The 22848-nt window shown below is 37.6% G+C and overlaps 1 protein-coding gene across 27 annotated transcripts in view; it reads right to left on the bottom strand.

The window, feature by feature from the left end:
- The window catches only part of LOC106869538 (tyrosine-protein phosphatase non-receptor type 4), a 379747-nt gene that overhangs the window by 205198 nt on the left and 151701 nt on the right, over nucleotides 1–22848 (bottom strand). For all 27 annotated transcript variants that reach the window (XR_016243461.1, XR_016243462.1, XR_016243460.1 and 24 more), the window contains one exon: nucleotides 4208–4350. Coding sequence is in view for 20 of the 27 variants with exons in the window: in XM_014915321.3 (XP_014770807.1) it covers nucleotides 4208–4350 (143 nt within the window). In the remaining 7 variants the exon portion in view is untranslated. The remainder of the gene's footprint in view (nucleotides 1–4207; nucleotides 4351–22848) is intronic.

The following is a 22848-nucleotide window of genomic DNA, read 5'->3' on the forward strand; positions in this document are numbered from 1 at the left end:
TAGCCTTGCAAACAGTATATGATTGTGGGTTGTGGAATATAGATGGAAATGGTCACACCCTTAGCTGTTTCAAATGAATCAGGTGAAATATATGTTGACAGGAGAAATCAGCTTAGTTTTATAGAAAACTGTGAAGTGTATTATCTTGATTGCCAGATGACCTGTTGAGGAAAAGAGTGACAGTGGACTAAAGGCTCAGTTCTGGTGGCATGAAAAATGTCTAGAATTTGGGGAGAATTTGTATGTTGGCCAAAAATAGAGATGATGGACCAAATCTCAAATTGTTTTTATGCAAAATGTAGCCAGGGACCAGTTCTCTTCAAATATGTTAAGAGTTTTCAATTTGGTTAAGAACTGAATAAGTAACAAGCTCTGAAAAATGCTGCATGTGAGTAAATTGCAGCCTTAAGAGAATATTATTCAACTGCTACCGTAGTTGAATGATAGCATAATGTACAAGAAACACGATTAATTGTGTCACTCTTCAAATAACCTGTTTGCAGAAGGAGTTTAAAAATGTTACCTTTAGTTACCCTTAGTATAGCTTAAGAAAAAATGCTTTAAAAAGTAGTACAGTGATATGAGATGAAGAGAGGAGGTGGGAGGCGAAGGTGGAGGGGTGATAGGGAAGAAGGAGGTGGTGGTGGTCATCATCATCATCTTGGGCTAACTTCAAATGTCACTACCAACACTAGTGATTACCCATTACAGTTTAACTTGGTAATAATAGCAGCAGCAGATTCTTTTCTCTCCTCCTTGTAGGTCAACCTACTTACACAATATATTCATTTATGATTGGAGAGCTGAAGTCACACCAAATAAAGGGTTTGGCTCTTCTGCATGCATGAGTGCATATGCTGGTGTGTGTGTGTGTATGTGTGAGAGAGAGAGAGAGAGAGAGAGAAAGAAAGAGAGTGCATACAAACATGAGAATGTGTACTTAAGTAAATGTGTGTATAAGTGCAAGTTTGTATGAGAATGTATCTATACTCAAATGTATATGTTAAATTGAACATGACAGAAGGGCACAACAGATATTTTGAAAGCCAGTCATATAGTGAGGGGTAGATTGCAGGAGCCCCAACTACAGTCATTTGTCCTGAAAATGAATCCTTTTGCAATAATAATGCATTATGCTTGGATGCCCTTCATGTTGCAAATCACCTTTTCAACATTCAGAGATACTGTGTACCAAGAGATATAAAGATCATGCCTACAACAAACGTCATATCACTCTTGCACACCACATCTGATGTTTCTTGTGTCCAACTTTTCTCTCAGGATGCTTACACTCTGTCGTGTATGCACACTGACATTACACATCCAGCAGAGCATACTACTTTCATTTCTTACAAGCCTATGCATGTCCACAGCAGTCACAGCCCATGTTTCACTGCCATGTAGTATGGCTGTTCGCACACAGGCATCATACAGTCTACCTTTCACTCTGAGTGAGAGCCCCTTTGTTACCAGCAGAGGTAGGAACACTCTGCACTTTGCCCAGCCTATTCTTATTCTAGCAGCTACGCTCTCAGAGCATCCACCCCAGCTACAGACTTGGTCACCTAGGTAACAGGAGTTATCAACTACTTCCGGTTTCACCCCCCTAGCATGTGATGGAATCTATTTTCTATACATTTTCGGTGTTTATTGTAACTGTGCACCTTCCATACACAAAAACTATCTTCCCTGTTAACCTTCCTCTTATATTGCTGCACCACTTATGTGTCCATAGCTTACACCGGGTACATCATATGGAGTTTCTGCCTACGTCTTTTCTACAGATCAAGTAGAGCCATCTACCTGAAGGGGTTTGTGATTTGTCAGCCTGTTAAGTTGTCTGTTGTATTTATATATACAAACCTACTCACAAATATACATACATGCTACTAATACATGTGCAGCCACATATACAAACAAACACATGCATGTTTGCACAGTCAATATTATTTTAAAGGAAGTTTAAGAAGTAAACATTGACTGATAAAGTGCGGGCAGAGAACACAATACCGGAAACAGTAAAATTTATAAAATACATTTGAGAGGGATTTTAAGTCTCACCTGATACTTAAAGTATCTTATCCCATATTAAACCAGACTGGTTGGATAAGCTTATCAGCCATCACACACACATCTACTTGTATGTGTGTAGCAATAACACATAAGTGTCTACATGGATATGGAGTTTTACATGTGGGTTCATATCCAATGTTAGCTATGCACAAGTATTGTATTCAGAGATGTGTGATTGTTGTGAAAAATAGAAGAGGAGAATTCTTAGAGTGGAAAACAAAAAGATTTTCAATTTCATGCAGCAACTGGAATTTGTTTATAGAATGTCATTATCATCATCATTTAATGTCCGTTGTCCATGCAGGTATGGGTTGGATGGTTTGACTGGGTTGGCACACTGGAAGGCTGCACCAGGCTGAAGTCTGCTTTGGCATGGTTTTCTACGGCTGGATGCTCTTCCTAATATCAGCCACTCTGAGAATGTAAGCGGTGCTTTTACGTGCCACCAGCACAGGTAAGTAATAAGGATATTTCTCACATAGACAAAAAAACCTTCATTAAAGACATAATGCTATTTATTTTGAATAATACTTTGATAGATATTCTTGATTTGTGATAGTCTTCAGGTGATAAAATTAGTTAGGCCAGGAATTTTCCATTTTAGGTCGATAGTTTCAACCAGTGATCTGATGATGTCCTACAAGACATTTAAGTGTTAGACTTACACATTTGTCTTTTTTGTTTTGTAAAATGTTTGGTCCATGTAGACAATTCATTTTTTTCTTTTTTTTTTGTCCTTTCTACAGTGAATTTATACAAATGCTAGTGTCTGATTAATATTCCCTGCACTTAAGGTGGCGAGCTGGCAGAAACGTTAGCATGCCAGGCAAAATGGTTAGCAGTATTTCGTCTGTCTTTACGTTCTGAGTTCAAATTCCGCCGAGGTCAACTTTACCTGGGGTCGATCTAATTGACTGGCCCCACTCCTCCAAAATTTCGGGCCTTGTGCCTAGAGTACAAAAGAATATTCCCTGCACTTGTCTTCAGGTGATATTCCTGAGTTTGTTGAAGAATTGATCTTCTAGATCAATAGGATTAGTGGCTAGACCAGTAAACCCTAACCTAGCTCAGTCAAGAAAGGAAGCTGATCAAACAATAGAGTCAAAGTGAGGAAATTTGTGCAAAACAAAAAAAAAATGTTACAAAATAGTGATTTATTATTGAGTCAAATCTTTCTGAAATGTATTGTTGATTGAATAAACAAGTATACTATTAGTCTAATAAAGGTAGAAGGCCAAGTGGGTAGGTAATTGGGTTCTCAATCATAAGGTTGAGGGTTGAATTCCTGGTATGTGAAGATACTTAACTTCACATTACTCCAAGCCACTCTGAGTATTAAAAGTAATAGAGCCCCCAGTCAGCTTCACGTTACTGTGGTGGTGTTAATGAGAGAGAGAGAGAGGGGGAGAGAGAGAGAGAGAGAGAGAGAGAGAGAGAGAGAGAGAGAGAGAGAGAGAGAGAGAGAGAGAGAGAGAGAGAGAGAGAGAGAGAGAGAGAGCAGGAGGAAAGAACAGTTCCAAGAGTTAGGATTCTGGAAATGAAGTGAATGCCAAAGTATCTCGTATAATGAAGTTTGGTGTTAAAACACACTAAAAGGGATAAGAGAAGAGAAAAGCTGAGTGGAATCGTTTGTATTTATGTGGGACCAGGATCAAGTTAACAAATCTAGATTTCAGAACATTAGAATGAGTAAAAGAGAGGATATTTACAAAATAGTCAAAAGGGATGGTTAAGAAAAGAAAGTATTTTCTATGGAATTTAACTCTGTAAAGAATTGATTTGTCAGAGTGATCAACAGTGTTGTGGATGGGGGTTGGGGGCAAAATGTGAGAGGAAGAAGAGTAAGAATTATAAGAAATGGCTTTTCATAATAGTAACAGCAGAACAGAAAGAGGGAGCTTGATATTGGGACAAAGTGTAAGAAAGCTTTGGAAGTAAAAGAAAAAAATTAGTGAGGTAATTATGAATACAAAATCAAGTAAAACAATTTTAGAAGAATTGGTAATCGTATTTCAAGACAGAACATAAAAGCTAATATCAATGATGATGATTATAAGGGAGACAAGGAAGAAGGAAAAAAAAATTCCTCATCTTTGATATTGCTGTGAAAAGAAATACAGATATATGAACTCACATCAATCTCGAAATATTCTTCGGTATCATCCAGAAAGTGTACCAAACAGGTGATTGTTTTCAGCTGCCGATCATGGGCCATTTCGGATGCCCGCACATTGTAACTGCCGCTGGACACCAGCTTAATGGACATTGCTTGCAACGCTGGAAGATATACAAAAATAGTTTTGTATTATCATTTACATACAAAAAACAAAAAGAAGGAAATCATTATTATTATTATTCTCTTCAGGGAGTTGGTTAAAAATGGCCATCAGGAAAATCTAACCAGATCTCTTTAAAGCCTTATTACTATTCTAATATCAAATGTGAAGCATCATTGTTTCAAGTTCAAATTCTATCAAGGATAGTTTTTACCTTTCATCTCTTCAAGTTTCAGAAATTACCTGTAAATTATTGGAAATTATCTACTTTGGTTCTGTTCCTTTTATCAAGTAAAAGGGCTTAAGACATTGCTCTGCAACTGGTGTGCCACGAGATGATGCTATGTGTGCCACAGTGTAACCTGAATACAATTTTTCCCTATACTTTTATAGTTATATTTTTAGTTCAGGTGTGCCACTGAATTTTGGAAAAGAATATAAGTGTACCGCAAATGGAAAAAGATTGCAGAGCACTGCCCTATGGCTTAGTTCCATGAATTTAATAAAAAAAATAGGATAGAGGTGAATTCCAATTGTTAAACAACCAAATTAAGGTTCAACAGTGCTGTGATTATCCTTCTTGAATTCAAAATAAATGCAGCAATATAATGAAGTCAATTAAATATGAAATAAATTTTCATCATCATCAACATTATTGTCAGCATCATTTCATGTTCGTCTTTCCATGCTAGCGTGGGTTAGATGGTCTGACAAGATCCAGTAGTGAGCCACAGGGTTGCATCAAACTCCAATATCAGCTTTAACATGGTTTCTATGGCTGGATGCCCTTCCTAATGCCAACCACTTTATAGTCTAGTCTGGGTGATTCTTCTTTCTTTTCATGCCACCAGCACTGGTGAGGTTGCCATGTAATTTGAAAGACAAAAAAAAGAATATCCCCACTAGCACCACCACCCAGTGGGGAGTGGCTGGCTTTATGACAAGTGTCAGGAGATTAAAATATGATTGAAGGCAAACAAAATGGTCAAATACCAAGTCAAAAAGAAGTTCTAATTGGTAAGCATCATGGTAAATAAGTTATACAGAAACTATTAATGTTATTCAATTATCAAACTGAATTGGTTTCACTCATGTTATTCATCAAGAGTTATGAATGACAATACAGATAACAAATTCTTATTTGCCCTCCTTCATGAACCTGCTTCATGTTTAACCCATGAATGGATAGCATTCAGAAAAATCCCTCTTACTTGTTTCCTACATGTGTATAGTTGGTTTGTTTGTATGCAGCACCAGTTTAGAGGCAGACTATACCAAAAATAAGCTCAATAGGTAGTTTACTTAACTTGCAATAGTAATTTTTCCTGCGTTCATTTCTCTGGACGCTATGCATTAATCACTATGTTTTTGCCATTTCATTTAAACATCAATAGAAAGATATGTGACCTAATTACTTTTGATGAGGATAAATGAGAAAAAAAATGTTATTTAGAAAATGATGCTATGCAATCTATTTAGCTAGAATAAAATGTGTGTGCATACACACATATATAAATAGACATGTATGCATGCACAAGCACACACACTACTGCAGGGACAACAATGGTGACATTAGTCATTGACAACAATCCTCCTCCTCCACAAGTGATAAAGTACATTGACAATGAGGACACTTTTAACAGTCAGCCTTTACCTTGGGCCAGAGGTAATAGAACTTAAACAGCTACTACTACTACTACTACTAATACTAATAATAATAATACTAATACTACTAATAATAATAATACCAATACCACAACAGAAAAAGAATGAATGCTGATACTACAACCCCCCACCCCATCTTCCTGTTTGATGACTTTCAGTCATCTGCTGATGCATTCAAGAAAAGAAGTAGAAATACTTCCTTTGTATTGTCCTCTATCTCTTAGACACATGTTACAGAAGAGATGAGGTATGTTCAATCACCCCATTAATACATCAACATCAGACAAGGCTTTAAACTACAAACCTTAACAAATGACCCTTCTCTGGTTTGATAATATGACCTCTTGCACAGCACACAAGTGATAGAGTTCATTCACTTACAATCACATTTGTTACATTTCTCTCTCTTACCTTCTACCAACACAATTCTCGTACTTTCCATCACATATCTCACTTCCTCCTCAGCACTATGTCAGCCACTTCGCATCCTACATCATCTTACTTGTCTTTTTACTACTGCTGTTTGTCCAGTAACATCCTATTCTAATGTTAACCAACTCCCTGATAATTGAAGCTCTCTACACGGTTGTTTCAACCGCTAACAATAACCAAATCTCACCCAAATATCACACTACTGAAATAGAAGACACAGATAATAATTTTAGATATCCTTAAAAGACAGAGAAACCATGTCTGGAATATCTGGAATATCAATGGTTTACTTGATCGGGTTTAAACTACACTTAAGAGCTTTGAGAGGTTTGCCAAACATTTATCTGAATAGCTCCAAGAACAGAGATCAGCTCACTGGAGTTAACAATTGGTAAGATACTAAGCTTAATTAAGAGTTTTTCATTAAAAAGAAATAATTAAACCTATTACATTACAGGTTCACGTTGGTTGAGACAATTGATAGTTGTGTCTCTTTCAATTCCTGGTATTTTGTGCAGTTAATATCCAAGACCTAACAAAACTTGAAGACACAGACAAATGCTATTACAAGGAATGTGGTGGGATGAACAAATCTCCAAGAAGTCCTGTTTCAATCAGAGGCACAAAAACTGAAATTGAGGGATGGTTAGTTATCAATTAAATTGACTCTGGTGACCTCAGAGAGATAAAAGGTGAAGTTAAGCTTAGTGAGATCTGAACCCAAATCACAAAGATCTGAAAGGAATATCAGTTTCAAATTCTGGCACAAGGCCAGCAGTTTCAGGGTGGGAGTGGATAAGTTGATTGCATTGACCCCAGTACATGACTGGTACTTAACCGCAAAAGGATGAAAGACAAAGTTGACCTTAGTGGAATTTGAACTCAGAACATAATGCTGCTAAGCATTTTATTGGCTGACAATGGTGATACTTCGATTGTGCCAATGCACCCTCTAATCTAGAATTGTTGAAAGGCAAGTAACAATGTTTCTTTTTGACAGAAAGTAATTTGTGTGAAGAGGAGTGTAGATCAATTGAATGAGCCAATTCTGGTGTATTACAAGCACTGACTTTAGAATGGTATGAAAACAACTACTGTATAGAATTCCAACATAGAAACAACAAGCTCCACATTAAAATACTAGGAGCTTGGAGAAGAAAAATAGTAGAATGCCAATCAAATTGCTTAACTGTATCCAGTCGCATTTCAAATCCCACAGAAGCTGACACAGTCATTCATCCCCCTTGGGTCAATAAGATAATAGTCGAGTACCAGTGAACTGAGACAAATTTAATGGTGTGTGTACCATAGCCTAGTCAATATGCAAATATTAGAAACCATTTTTGACTCAGAAGTCATGATAAGCCAAGAGTCTGCCCAACAGTAGACAGAACAGTTCTCTACCATTTATGCCATCAGCACATGTGTGTGTGTTTGGAAAGGATAAAACAGTTTGAAGCTAAACAAAATCCAACACAGGAAGGTTTACGAAGACTATTGAATAAAGCACATGAAAAATACAAATAGATATGCATGCTAAAGTGTGCATATCACACACCACATGCACAGTAATGCATAGATTTACACATGTGCATGTATACATAGATATGTGTGTGTATATACATGCACAAACACACACATATATATGTGTATGTGTGTATACACACACATATATATACACACACACATACATACATACACACACGTCTATGTGTGTGTGTATGTATGTAAATATATATATATATATATATATATATATATATATATATATTAGAATGAAGAATAGCAGGATCCCTAAGCAGATGCTATAGGGGGAACTTGTGAATGGAAGGAGACTCCGGCAGAAACCAAGGCTGCGATTTAAGGACTGTGTCAAGTCCTCATTAAAGGCCTGTGATATGCAGGAGACTGACTGGGAGAGCAATGCCTGTCATCGCCACAGATGAAGGAAGCATGTTAAGGAGGTGGGGGCGACACTTTTGAGAGAGAGCATGTATCCAGCATGAAGAACTTAAGCGTGCTGCTTGAAAGTGCACTGCTGGTGCAGTGAATGGGGAAAGCTTGGTCTGCAATATTTGCAGTCGTGTATGCTTGTCAAGAGTAGGGCTCATTAGCCACCAATGGAAAATATAAGTTAGTCCTAGAGTGCACAATGTTCCTGAAGGTCAGCAATGGTCTTCCTCAGTCACGAGTGGACAGACATCATATATATATATATATATATATATATATATATATATATATATATATATATATATATATATATGAAAGAAGGTTTGAAAATGCAATTTTAAAGATGTTTATTCACTTGACCGGTTTCACTTTTTTGGAAAAAGATTGTCAAAAGTAAAATGTAAAGCTTTGTATAAGCTTTGTTGTGTTAAGTACTGGCTGTCCAAAAAAATCCTTTTAATTCCACATTGCTCTTCCTTCCCCCCACCCCAACCAACCTTCTACACTGTCCCTTAAAATAGCAAACATTCCTTAGCTACACACAAGACAGAAAAAATGCCAAAAAGACAGGTCGGTTCCTCTCCAATTTTTTTGTAAATTCTTAAATATATCTCCTTCTGTGTATATATATACTACCAAACAAACATGATTTTTATTGAACTCCTAATACTTTTTGTTGAATACTTTCTTGTAAACTGTTTTTAACATTTTCTTATTATTATCAAAGAATGTATATATATATATTTTAATACATTTGTGACAACCAGTACTTAACACAACAAAGCTTTACATTTTACTTTTGACAATCTTTTTCTAAAAAAGTGAAACCGGTCAAGTGAATAAATATTTCTAAAATTGCATTTTCTAACCTTTCATATATATTTCCACTCGTGCAGTATCTTACAACGTAACCATATGTGAATCGTTGGCAATTTTTTTTTCCTGTTTTCCTTTTCTTTTGGACATTCCTCTGTTTCTGAAGAACTTTGCTCAATACGTTAAACCATCTTTCTTTCTTTCCCTGAGTGTCTAATACTTTACAAGTACCACGTCCTCACGTTGTTGTTTCTTTGTGTTTGTTCTTTGTTTTTTTCAGATTTACTATTTTTCATATATATATATATATATATATATATATATATATACACATATAGTCAATAACGTTCAGCAGAAGCAACAGAGTGACTCAAGGTCTGAGAGCTTCGTGTATTGGCACTTATCAAACCAGTTACAGCTCAAAGAGTTGTGGGTTTATATAGCTAGTGAGAATTACATTTTCCTCTGGATTGCTCTAGATCAAATTTTAAATAATAACAACGTCATGTGGATAATTCATATTTTTAAAACTGTTTGCCCATTATGTCATTTAATATGTAAATACATAAATAAATAAGTAAAGAAATAAAGAGAGAAAGAAACCTTGGGCGTATCTTCACACATCATCATTTAGCATCCATTGTCCACGCTGGCATGGGTTGGACGGTTTGACCAGGGCTGGAAAGCTGGAAGGCTGTACCAGACTCCACACACAAAAACCCACAAAATTCACACACATATATAAGAGAGTATATAAATTAGAAATATAAGCATATAAATATGCATGCATATACATGTGCATACATGCATATATATATGCATGAGTGGCTGTGTGGTAAGTAGCTTGCTTACAAACCACATGGTTCCGGGTTGAGTCCCACTGCATGGCACCTTGGGCAAGTGTCTTCTACTATAGCCTCGGGCTGACCAAAGCCTTGTGAGTGGATTTGGTAGACGGAAACTGAAAGAAGCCTGTCGTATATATGTATATATATATATATGTGTATGTGTGTGTTTGTGTGTCTGTGTTTGTCCCCCCCAACATCGCTTGACAACCGATGCTGGTGTGTTTACGTCCCCGTAACTTAGCAGTTTGGCAAAAGAGACTGATAGAATAAGTACTAGGCTTCCAAAGAATAAGTCCTGGGGTCGATTTGGTCGACTAAAGGCAGTGCTCCAGCATGGCCACAGTCAAATGACTGAAACAAGTAAAAGAGTAAAAGAGTATATATATATATATATATATATATATATATATATATATATATATATATATATATATATATATATACACATATATATATATATATAGACAGAGAGAGAGAGATAGAGAGCGTATACATACTCATGCATGCACGCACACACACACACACGTATATATTTATGTATGAATTTGTGTGTGTGTTATTGACATATCAATCTCAACTCTTATCCACAAAGTCAATGGTTGATATGCAAGGCAATTACAACAGAAATACATGCTGAACGGGAGCTGCAGCTTTTCCCCAGAGGCAAAGGACTGCATCATGGGAGGGGTAAGGATTGGTAATGGAAAGGCAAGTTAGCAGCTGACAACATAGAACATCAAAGGCGACTATTAGCAGTATGGAAGAAGTTAAAAGTGGGGATGCAGGAGTCTGAGAGTGAAGGATATTGTTTAATTAATTAATTTAGTTATTGATGATTCTCAATATGTAGTTCCTTATAAAGCCCTGACGAAATATCTGAATTCTAGAAATTCTTCTATAACATAACCTTTACAACAGCAACCAACACAAAGTCACAAACAAAAAAAACAAAAAATGAATGTCAATGAATGAAGTTGAAGTTTCCATGAGTAACATGACCTAAATCATTTAATCTGGAAACAGCAGCAGCAGCAGCTTCCATCAGTCATACCAAAGGAATAGACGGAGAATATAGCTGGCACTTTTTAGAATGAAGGTGACATAAGAGAAACAAGAGGGAAAATTTAAAGAGAAGGAATTAGATAAAGTGGCACACCTCCAGATATCCACACTTTAATTTTAGCTTATTTTGTGAACTGTGTCTACAGGTATGTGTGTGTGTGTGTGTGTGTGTGTGTGTGTGTGTGTGTGCACGTGTGCATGTGTTATTGAACTGGTCTGAAAGAAAGGGCATTGTGCTCATGAACTTCTGAGACTTATGTCATCAATACAATTAACATTCCTTTTGAACAATGGCAAATCTATAACACAACGGACATGAGTGGAAGGAATTCCACAGGAAGGACAATGTAGAGTAATTAATAAGGGTCCTGGGCAGTCACAGAGCAGAGAAAGTTCCATAGTTTGCAGAGTATTGGTGAACAACTTCAGGCCAATAAGCCAGCTTGTTTCCTTTGGATGTAGCCAAAAACGGGTCTTTGTGTCCACCCTGTCCCATATATATATATATATATATATATATATATTATAGACATATATACATACTAGCTGACAAACCCGGTAATTCCCGGGAAAGCGGGGCTTATCCCTTGGTTCTGTTCTCATAATTGTTTTGCTAATCCAGTAACAACAATCCAAAGTATGTAGCCCTTAAAACGGTTTTTGTGCATTTATTGAGAATGCCGAACTGTCTTACACAGGATCTTCATCATCATCATCGTTTAACGTCCGTTTTCCATGCTGGCATGGGTTGGACAGTTCGCCTGGGGTCTGGGAAGCCAGGAGGCTGCACCAGGCTCCAGTCTGATCTGGCAGTGTTTCTACAGCTGGATGCCCTTCCTAATGCCAACCACTCACGGACTGTCTCAATGAATGCAGCAGTATAATATTCATCTGCAAACATCGGGCACTACATCTATTCTCAAAATACAAATAACTACAACCCCACCCTGCTCTTATTTTCCCTTAACTGTCATATATACATATATATTTTTCTCCCACTCATCCACCCTCACTACCACTTTGTATTAAACCAACAATATCTTTTTCCCTTTTTAATTCCTTGATTGTCAATTACTAAATTCTCTCTGTATTTATACTTAGTATCTAAAATATTTTTCTTTCCTTTCATTTCAACTCCCTCCCCCTCCTACCCCCCTCCAGCCTACATAAACTTACACCACTTCATATATTTGTTTTTCTTACCACTCCCCTGCTAATTTCTACCTTCAGCCATAAAAGCCCTTTGACTACCAACAAAATCCCTCACCCTACCTTGCTTTATTCATACACATTTTCTCCCCCCCCCCCCACCATGACCTAAAATATTTCCTCACCATCTCCCCTCCAATTTATCTTTTTTTCTAGTACCAATCCCACTACTAAATTCTGTGATTTAGCCAAAACTACTATGCTATCCACTACCAGTCGACTGACCTTGCTCAATTTCTCCTTCCTCTCACTCCCTTATATTTTTTTCTTCCCTTCTAATACTTATTTCTCCCTACATTTATAGACCCCTTTCATACTGAATCTTTTTTGCGTCAGTATGTACCTCCTTGTGACAATGTAACCTTTAATCTAATCAAGACATCCTTGACCTGAAGAGTAGCCAGTGGCATACACCTCACTTGGATTTTACCACTTCTGAGGTTCCACACACTAAGAAAAAATGTAGCCCGGATTTTTCCTACTCCATTCCATAACTTGTGTGTGTGTGTCTGTGTGTGTGTGTGTGTGTGTGTACATACAGGGTGGAGCAGAGAGGACAGACGTTTTTGAAAAATTCACAAAATCAATTTTAGCTGCAAAAAAATTTTATTGACACTAAGATGTTTGTATTGAATTAGCATTTGTTGAAATCAAATGTGGAAAACAACATCCCTCAAGTGGTGTCCATTTTCCTTGATGCATTTCTGAAGGTGTTCTTGGAAGTTGGCCTCCACTCTTTCCAGCATTCCTCTGTTGATTGGGGAGACTTCCATGCAAATAGCTTTCTTCAAATCGTCCAATGTATGGAGCTTATGCATACACACACACGTTCCTTGAGGTTTCCTTACAAGAAATAATCACACATGGACAAATCAGGAGACAGAGGGGGCTAAGGAATGTCAACAAACCTGGAAAAGAGGCAGTCACCGAAGAGAAGGTGAAGAACTTCCATTGATGCTCTGGCTGTGTGGGCCGTTGTCCCATCCTTCTAAAGCCACACATGTTGAATAGACATACGCTTCCGTCGTAATTCAGGCACAAAGAAGTTATTTATCATCTCAATGTAACGTTCGGAGTTCACAGTAACAGCATTTCCATTATTGTCTTCAAACAAGTAAAAACCAATGACAGCAGCTTTTCCAACAGTACACCAGACCATTACGACAGTTCTATTGATTCACCATACCATTGAGATCAAAATGAACTCCATCACTCATTAACAAAATGTAGTTGTCATTTGCCTCAAAAATTGCTTCCATCTGATGTGTGAATCCCATGGTTTCAACTATTGCCCAATGACCAATCTGTACGAGTGGAAATGCAAGTGGAATGCCTCTGAGCAGAGCGATTCAAACTCTGTATCAAATCTTGTCTGACATGTTCCACATTTTCTGGGGTCTGTACCGTTCGTGACACTCAGACCGGTCTGCTATTCATTAGTGTACCTCATGTATGAAGTGCATTCCTCCAACGTAAGATTGTGTTACGGGTGGGAACAGCCTGATTTTGGGGAATGTTGAAGTGGCACTGAAACTCATGCTGAACTGCAGTGACAGACTTGTTATTCTTCATGTAACTGTCGTAAGCAGACATGCAATGCTCTCTGAAAAAAAAGTGCTAAGATACCACGGGCCAAATGGTACCTGTTGGACATATGTCTCTCCCCCTGGGGCTGAGTAATAACCATTTCAAAAACGTCCATCCTCTATGCCCCACCCTGTGTATGTATATATATATATATATATATATATATATATATATATATATATATATAATCCTCTTTGAGGTTTTTATCTCCACATTTCCATGCTTGTATGGATCAGGTATAATTCCTTGGGACAGATTTTCTGTAGTTGCCTGCTCTTCTTGTTAATCCTCATGTTTCCAGGTCCTCTTTTCACTTCAACCCAAAGAGCACAAGGATCATGCATCATTTCACAGGAGATTCCAAACAACTGACTGTGACATGTTTTCTCTGCTTTAGTCACTGGACTGTGCCGATGCTGGACGACTGCCTTCAATGGCTTCATTGAACAAATCAACCCCATTACTTATTTCTTTAAGTCTGCTACTTATTCTATTGGTCTCTTTTGCCAAACTGTTAAGTTATTGGGATGACGAGATTAACACACACACACACTATATATATATATATATATATATTCATAAATTTTCAAAACAAATTATTTTTTTGGTTACCGAAACAGGCAACTCCCATTGTTTTTAAGTGTGTAAAGCAAAAAAAAAGAAAAGAAAATTGGACAAAATTGGTACAGAAGGGGTGGAGTGGAGATTCATAAATTTCAAAAGATTAAAAAAAAAATCTTTCCCCATCATTTGCAAGGGTGTGACAAAAAGAAAAAAATTTGAAAAATCGCCATCAAAGCAGAGAAAATCTAACTTATGTGGGTGTGCTATTCCAAAAGTTTGCCATGGCATTCTCTTGCAAAAATTACCTACTAACAACAGGATACTCAGCTAGTGTGTGTTTGTGTGTGTGTGTGTGTGTGTGTGTGTGTGTGTGTGTCTGTTTGTCTATATATATATGTATGTATATTTTTTTATCCTTTTATTTGTTTCAGTCATTTGACTGTAGCCATGCTTGAGTACCACCATTAGTCGAGCAAATCGACCCCAGGACTTATTCTTTGTAAGGCTAGTACTTATTCTATCAGTTTCTTTACTGAACCGCTAAGTTACAGGGATGTAAACACACCAGCATCGGTTGTCAAGTGCTGTCAGGGGGACAAACACAGACACACATATCTATATCTCTATATATATATATAGATATATATATACGACAGGCTTCTTTCAGTTACTGTCTACCAAATCCACTCACAAGGGTTTGGTCGGTCTGAGGCTATTGTAGGAGACACTTGCCCAAGGTGCCATGCAGTGGGACTAAACACGAAACCATGTGGTTGGTGGTCGGTAAGCAAGCTACTTACCACATTCCTGAAAGATAGCTTGCTGAGTGCCACAGACCAAATTTGTGGCTGGTGCAAAGTCCCTTCCAGACCTAGGGTAATGTGGTGGTGGAACAATACTGTAGACAGGGCCATTAGAGCAAAGAAACAGGCCTGGAAGAGTGGGGGCAGCAGGAAACAGTATCAGATAGCCAGAAGGGAAGCTAGGAGACAGGTATATCTAGCGAAGGGAGAAGCAGAAAAGAATTTTGCCTATGCTCAGTGCTGAGGACCAAAGAACTGAAGTATTTCGGATTGCAATACAGTGTGTGAGAGAAAATTGAGATGTGAGAGAAATGTGTCCACATGGATGATGGTGCACTTACTTTTAATGAGTCTGCAAAGAAAGAGGCTTGGAGATGCCATTATGAAAGACTGCTGAACATGGAGAATGAATGGAAGGAGGAGAGTCAGCCAAATGTTGACCCAATTGAGGGACCAGCTACTTGAATCAACAGTACCCCGGTAGATAAAGAAATTACGGATACAAAAACAGGGAAAGCCCCTGGCTCATCAGGAATCACTGCTGAGATGTTTAAAATATCTGGCAGTGTGGGTCATGGTCTTGTCACCCGCATCGTAAATCAGGTAGTTCATGAAGGAGTCATACCTGGCTATATTGTCGTGGCGTCTCTTATATTCCTTCTGGGCTAGTGGTATAGGATGGTACTTTTCTGCAGGTTGACAACGTGAGTCTCAGTTCCAATGTCTTCGTCTTTTAGCTGGCATTTTGAGTGTTGTGCCAAGAGCACCAATTACCACAGGAATAATTGCTGTATTGGTCTTCTACAGTCTCCTCAGTTCTCTGGTTAGATCTTGATATTTCTCCACTTTTTTCAACTTCTTTGGTATCAACTCTGCTATAATAGGGAACTGTAAAAGTCTATGACTGAATGCTGTTTATTTTGTCTTCTCTAATCATATCTCCTCTTCTTGCTTCAATAATATGATCAGTTTTTATGAGGGAGTCCATCAGATCCTGGAATTCTCATTCTCTGACTCAACCTCTGATTCATGTTCATACCACTTTCCTATTGCTTCAGCTAACATCATTAAACACTTTTGCACTTACACTCACTCAAGAGATGAGTGATACTTTTATCTCCATTCCTGCAGATTCTACATTTGTTGCCTGACTAAATTTTGTTGACCTTTGCTTTTATCAGATTTGTCATATTGGCTTGCTTCTGAGTGGCTGCTATCATTATTATTATTATTATTATTATAATTATTATTATTATTATTATTATCATTATCATCATTATTATTAAATAATGAACATGTCTAAGCCAGTGTTGACACTTTAGACTATTTACTTTGAAGCACAGCTGAGTTGAAATTCAGATGGAATTGATAAGAAAAGTAGTAGAGATAGAACTGGAGTCAAATCACAGCCGTATCTTTGCCATCACAAAATTGTTTTTGTGCTTAAGGAAGATTTCTAACTTTGGCACAAGGTCATAAATTTTGAAGTAATTTCTTCAAAGAACATTAGTAGTTTTTTTTTTTATCAATCACAGAAGGATGAAAGGCAGCCCCTTTGGGAATTGCTAAGTCAGAAGGAGAAGAGCAGCACCTACAACTATTTCCAAGGACTCCAGCATTTGAACTGAGAATATAAAAAGATATAACCTCAATATCAAAAAGCATTTTCTTTGGTATTTCCCTGGTTCTGCCAAATGGTATTTTGTTGCATCCTTTTGCATTGAAGAGGAACTTCTTCTTAGGTCAAGTTTACCTTTCAGCCTTCTTAGGGACAATCTAATTAACTGTAATCTCCACCAAAATTTCTGGTTTTGTGCCTATGATACAATCTATACCATCACTGAAGAGGTAATGTTTGATAGTAAAAACAATTATGGGAACTCAATCAATTAATTATATAAGCAAGAGTAACTAAAAGAAAAAAAGGGATGAATATATTGGTGGAGATGGGTACAATAGGTATTCCTTTGCAATACAGTGTCTGAGGTTTTAAAGGATTTCTTAGTAAGAAGCTTAATGGATGACTAGAATCAGATGCGAATAATAGTTAGAGGGTAATGCAAAAATAAACATAAACAGAGAAAAATGTAACTAACAACAACTCTGTTAAAATTTAACAGAATAAATACTTTTAATTATCCAGCTGAGTCAAAATATTTTCTAATTAAGAGTAAAGAATATCATTGTAAACAGAGATTATGCCAAGATCATAAAGTATTTATTCTCCATCTGTTTTGAGACCATTCCAATAAAAGCCTGTTCAATAAAGAGAATGATCACCACTATCAATATTATCAATAAATGAGAATTGGTATTTCAAGACCATTACACCCAGATGAGAGTTGAAGTTGTTTAGTCCAAGAGTTAGCCCACAACAGGCAAACTTATTGAACAAAGCCTTTTCAGTTGTGACATCATGCATTTTTAGGGGTATATATGTGCTTTTCTGTGGTTGAAGTTTGTAAAACGTAATTAGGGAAAATTCAGCTACTATTTCTAGCAAGTCATACAACTGCACAGAAGCTGCATTGTTGGATGGCATAAAGTTTCCCACATTGGCTAAATACAAGAAAGGGTCTAAATTGGTGGTCATAGGGCAATTGTGGAATATATATAGTTGTGAATTCTGATTTAATACAAATATATAATGTCCATGCTACTCCGATGGCCATAGTGGTATAAACAGCCCCAGCTAGCTTGTAACTCAGTTTCATAATATGACTACCTTTGAAGGATGTCTATTTCAAAGCAGGGCATTTCTTTAGAAGCAGAGGGATCAGAAGTCACACCCAAAATAATACAATTCATTTTGCCACAAAAGGATACATTCATATTTGTAAATTCTATATACTGGCCTTAATTGACACAGACCACCACTACGAGTTTAGACAAGTGGTTGCTGAGAGCTTTGCAATCCATGTACAGGGATGCAGTCAGTAAGGTGAGGGTTGCCAATGAGTATAGCAATGAATTCCGGGCACAAGTAGGGCTTCACCAGGGATTGGTCCTCAGCCCCCTCCTGTTCATCATAGTCATAATAATAGAAGGATTTAAGACAGGCTGCCCTTGGGAGCTCCTCTATGCTGATGATCTTGTTCTTATAGCTGAATCACTACCAGAATTAGAAGAAATTTCGGGTGTTGAAGCAAGGTCTAGAATCGAAGGGCCTTTAAAGTTAGCCTAGCAAAAACCAGTCATAGTAAGTAGGAAAGCCTTCAGGTAGATGGCCCTGCTTCATTTGTAGGAAAGCCATAGGTGGAAATTCTATACGATGTACCCGGTGCAAACTATGGACACATAAGAGGTGCAGCAATATCAGTGGAAGGTTAACTGGGAAAATAATTTTTGTGTGTGGAAGGTGCACAGGTACAATAAACACTAAAAATGTACAGAAAATAGAGCTCATCAAATGCCAGAGAGGTAGGCTAGAGGTAATTGATAGCTTCTGTTATCTAGGTGACCAAGTCAGTAGCAGAGGTGGATACTCTGAGAGCATAGCTGCAAGAATAAGAATACGCTGGGTGAAGTTCAGAGAGCTCCTACCCCTGCTGGCAACAAAGGGCCTCTCCTTCAGTGTGAAAGACAGATTGTATGATGCCTGTGTGTGAACAGCTATGCTACACAGCAGTGAAACATGGGCTGTGACTGCTGAAGACATGCACAAGCTAACTGTGGAAGGAACCTGTGGAAGAGGTAGACTCAGGAAAACATGGGACAAGGGGGTGAAGCATGATCTTTGAATGTTGAGCTTCATGGAGGTAATGACCCATGACCAAGACCTTTGGTGATATGCCATGCTTGAGAAGACCTGTCAAGCCAAGTGAAATCGTAGTCATGGCAGATGCCAGTGTCATGTAACTGGCACCTGTGCCAGTGACACGCAAAAAGCACCTTTCAAGTGTTGGGCCTCACAAAGGCAATGTGGCTGATGCTGGTGTTGTACAACTAGCACCTGTGCCAGTGGCACATAAAAAGCAGCTTCCGAGCATTGGGCCACACGGAGGCAACGAATGCCTGAGTAGAATACCTTTCAAGCCAAGTGATGTCATAGTCTCTCAGAGTGATTGGCGTGAGGAAGGGCATCCAGTCATAAACTGGAATCTGGTGTAGTCCTTCAGCTTGATAGCCCCTGATCAAACTGTCCAACTCATGCCAGAAGGGACAATGGACGTTAAATGATGATGATTTGCGGTTGTAAGTTAGTTTGCTGTAATACCTTATTACTGTATTACCCATCACACATAGTATGGCTGTAACAGCATGTCACTGCATCCACCATTTGTTGGTGATTCCCTATGATTGCTGATGGATGACACCTTTGCACCACTCAGGCGACAACCCGCCAACCCATGGGGCTGTTTGGGTGGTCATTGCTGGCAAAGGTTTTATGAGGCTGGAGTGTAATTTCTACCTCGACCACATTTAGTCACCTTTTACAACAGGTAGAAGAATGATTGGGTTTCATCTTTTGACAGTCCCCACTAGAACAATGTGAAATGAAATGTTTTGCTCAAGAGCACAGCATACCACCTGGTTCAGGAACTGAACCCATGGTCTGGTGATTGTGAGTGCAGCACCCTAACCACTAGGCTACACACCTTCATATATTAATACATAAAAAATTTCACATGCAACTAAAGTATTTCTAATACTTATTGCTCGATTTAATCAGCAATCCAATAGAGAAGATTTGAAAGTGATTTTCAGAAATATTTTGTAAAGAAGCAACAATTATGGAGAGATGCACTGCTTACCCACCAAAGCACACACAACCAACCTCTCCAGATCAATAACATATCCATTTAAAAATTCTATTCCAATACGTTTCAGACTCAAAGAAACAATTTTTTTGATTTGCTTTTCTTCAATATTTTGTGTAGATGTGTGCATGTATTGTGCTTTATGTTTTTTGTACTAAAATCATGAATCTAGAAATACACACACAGCAACAGCAGCAGCTGTAGTAATAGTGATACAGACATCAGCTACAACTGAGTTTCTATGCACTGTTGTTACAAATTATAATTTCAGCTCAAGCTGCCCTTTTAATATACGAGGAAAATGTTTTAGAGGATTTTATTTGTTTTTATAAACTGCAGTAATGGTAGAAAGACAAATCAGGTTCTTCCAATGAAGATATAGAAACATCTTTGATTTTAGTAGTTTTTAATTGTTGAGAGGGAATAGCAAAGAATGCAAGAGAGGGAAGGAGAATAAAGAGAGAGAGAGAGAGAGAGAGAGAGGATAGCAAAGAATGAGAAGGAGAAAGAACAGCAAAGAATGAGAGAGAATGGCAAAGAGAGGGGGAGAGGAAGAGACTGAGACAGACAGGCAAAGCAATAATGAAATAGTGCTTTATGATTTCTGATAAATTGTCAAATCAACAAGTGTCTAACCACAAAAAAAAAAAAAAAAGAGTAGTAACATATGAATGATTTTTAACAGTCTGCAAGGCAATCTAGGAAATGGCTTTTAGTTATTATGGTCTGGCAGTTCCTAGTCTGCAGACAGAGGGCTGAATGATGCTATTATAAGAATGTAGTAGGCTGTATGGTGTAGCACTGAAATCTCAGAGAACATAAGTTTGCAACCTAGATTCCTAGTAGGAACTGTTGCACTTCACTTATGTCACCAACGCTACAGGGGGGGGGGGGCATCAATATTTCTCTTCTCTCCTTAGCATGCCAGGCAAAATGCTTAGCAGCATTTCATCTATCATTACATTCTGAGTTCAAATTCCACTGAGGTTGACTTTGCTTTTCATCCTTTCAGGGTCATTAAAATTAGAACCTGTTGAGCACTGGCGTTGATCTAATCGAATTACCCTCCACCCCCAGAATTGCTGGCCTTGTGCCAAAATTTGAAATCAATATTTCTCTTGCCTTCAAAACCTTAAGTCAATAACAATAACCAGTAACACTTTTCAAGTTTTAGGGTTGATTAAATTCAGAGTGTTGGGCCTCATGGAGGCAATGACAAATGACCAAGACAAGTGAAACTGTAGGCATAGCAGATAATGGTGTCACACAATTGGCACATAAAAGCACCCATTACATTCTCAGAGTAGTTGACATTAGGAAGGGCATCCAATTGTAGAAACCATGCCAAATCAGATTGGAGTCTGGTGCAGCTGCTCAGCTTACCAGCCCTGTCAGACTGTCAACACATGCCAGCATGGACAACGAACATTAAATGATGATGACTATTATTATTATTATTATTATTATTATTATTAAGGTGATGGATTAGTAGAATCCTCATAACATTGGAGAAAATATTTTGCAGTATTTCTTTCAGCTCTCTACATTCTGAATTGAAATCCTTTTCAAGTCAGCTTCGATGTTTATCCCTTTAGGATCAATGCAATAAATACCAGCCAAATATTAGTCATGATTTAATCAGCAAACACCTTTTCAAAAATTGCTGGCCTTATGCCTAAATTAGAAATTATTAAAGGTGGTAGATTGACAGAATCATTAGGTGTTGGCTTATTTCCTAGAAGTCATCCTGAAAATTACACATAATTTTGAATGTGAGATGCCAGCGTTTGCTCTATCAATAAAGGTAAAAAAAAGACTGAAGTTTAGCATCAACTTAAACCCTGAGTGCTGGAATTTGAACCTCTAGCCTTCATGATCATAAATCAACCTCTACCTATGGTTAGAAAGAGTTCACATATTTTGGTAGCACAATTACTGATAAAGACAGCTTATATGAAGAGGCAGATGACAACATACATTTAGCTGTGGTAACTTTCTGGAAGCCTGAAGACCAACTGTGGAAACCCCAATGGTATAAAGCTGTCAGCAAAATGCAAAATGTATGAAACAGTAGTAGTAGTAATAATAGTATTGTGTCTGTTGTGTTCTGCTGAGACCTATATATTGTATCATATCATCAGTGTGTGAAAAAGTTGATGAGTTGCCAGTTGCCCTAGCTATGATCTATAATCAACATATATAAAGTTTCTTCTTTGTAATGGATGATGGGTAACAGTCCTACTGAGTCATACATAGTTTATGATAGACAGCCAAGTAGAAAAATATTTCATTTCACCATCAACCTCCTATCTGCCAACCAAACCCAGCTTTTTGTTTTTTTTCCCCACTCATCTCAGCACAGCCACTACTTTCTCCTTATAGCATGACAGACTGAAGAAAACAAGCCCCCCCCCCAAAAAAAAGAAACAAGATAGACACCTGACATGGCCTTTTATAGAATTAATTATTATTTGTTCAGATATTGATCAAGATGTTTGAACATCATGACATATTTAAACACAATTTCATCTAGGAATCTGAAGTTTGATAAGCACAAGATAAGGTAACAACAACTGAATAAATTATAGTTACTAGGATTTTCTATTACTTACATGAAGAGGAAAGACAAGCTTCCTCTTGGTGTTGGTATGAAATTATACCAGGTAATTTCCTGCTAACACCAACATAACATCATGAAAGTAAATATATTGTAAACCATCTAAACTGGCACTTTCACTATTCAATTGCTTGTACTATAATATAGTGATGGGGCACTTATGTAGTCACTTCATTTGCTACA

The sequence above is a fragment of the Octopus bimaculoides genome, chromosome 10 (genome assembly GCF_046866305.1).
Source record: "Octopus bimaculoides isolate indiv1 chromosome 10, ASM4686630v1, whole genome shotgun sequence".
Taxonomy (NCBI): domain Eukaryota; kingdom Metazoa; phylum Mollusca; class Cephalopoda; order Octopoda; family Octopodidae; genus Octopus; species Octopus bimaculoides.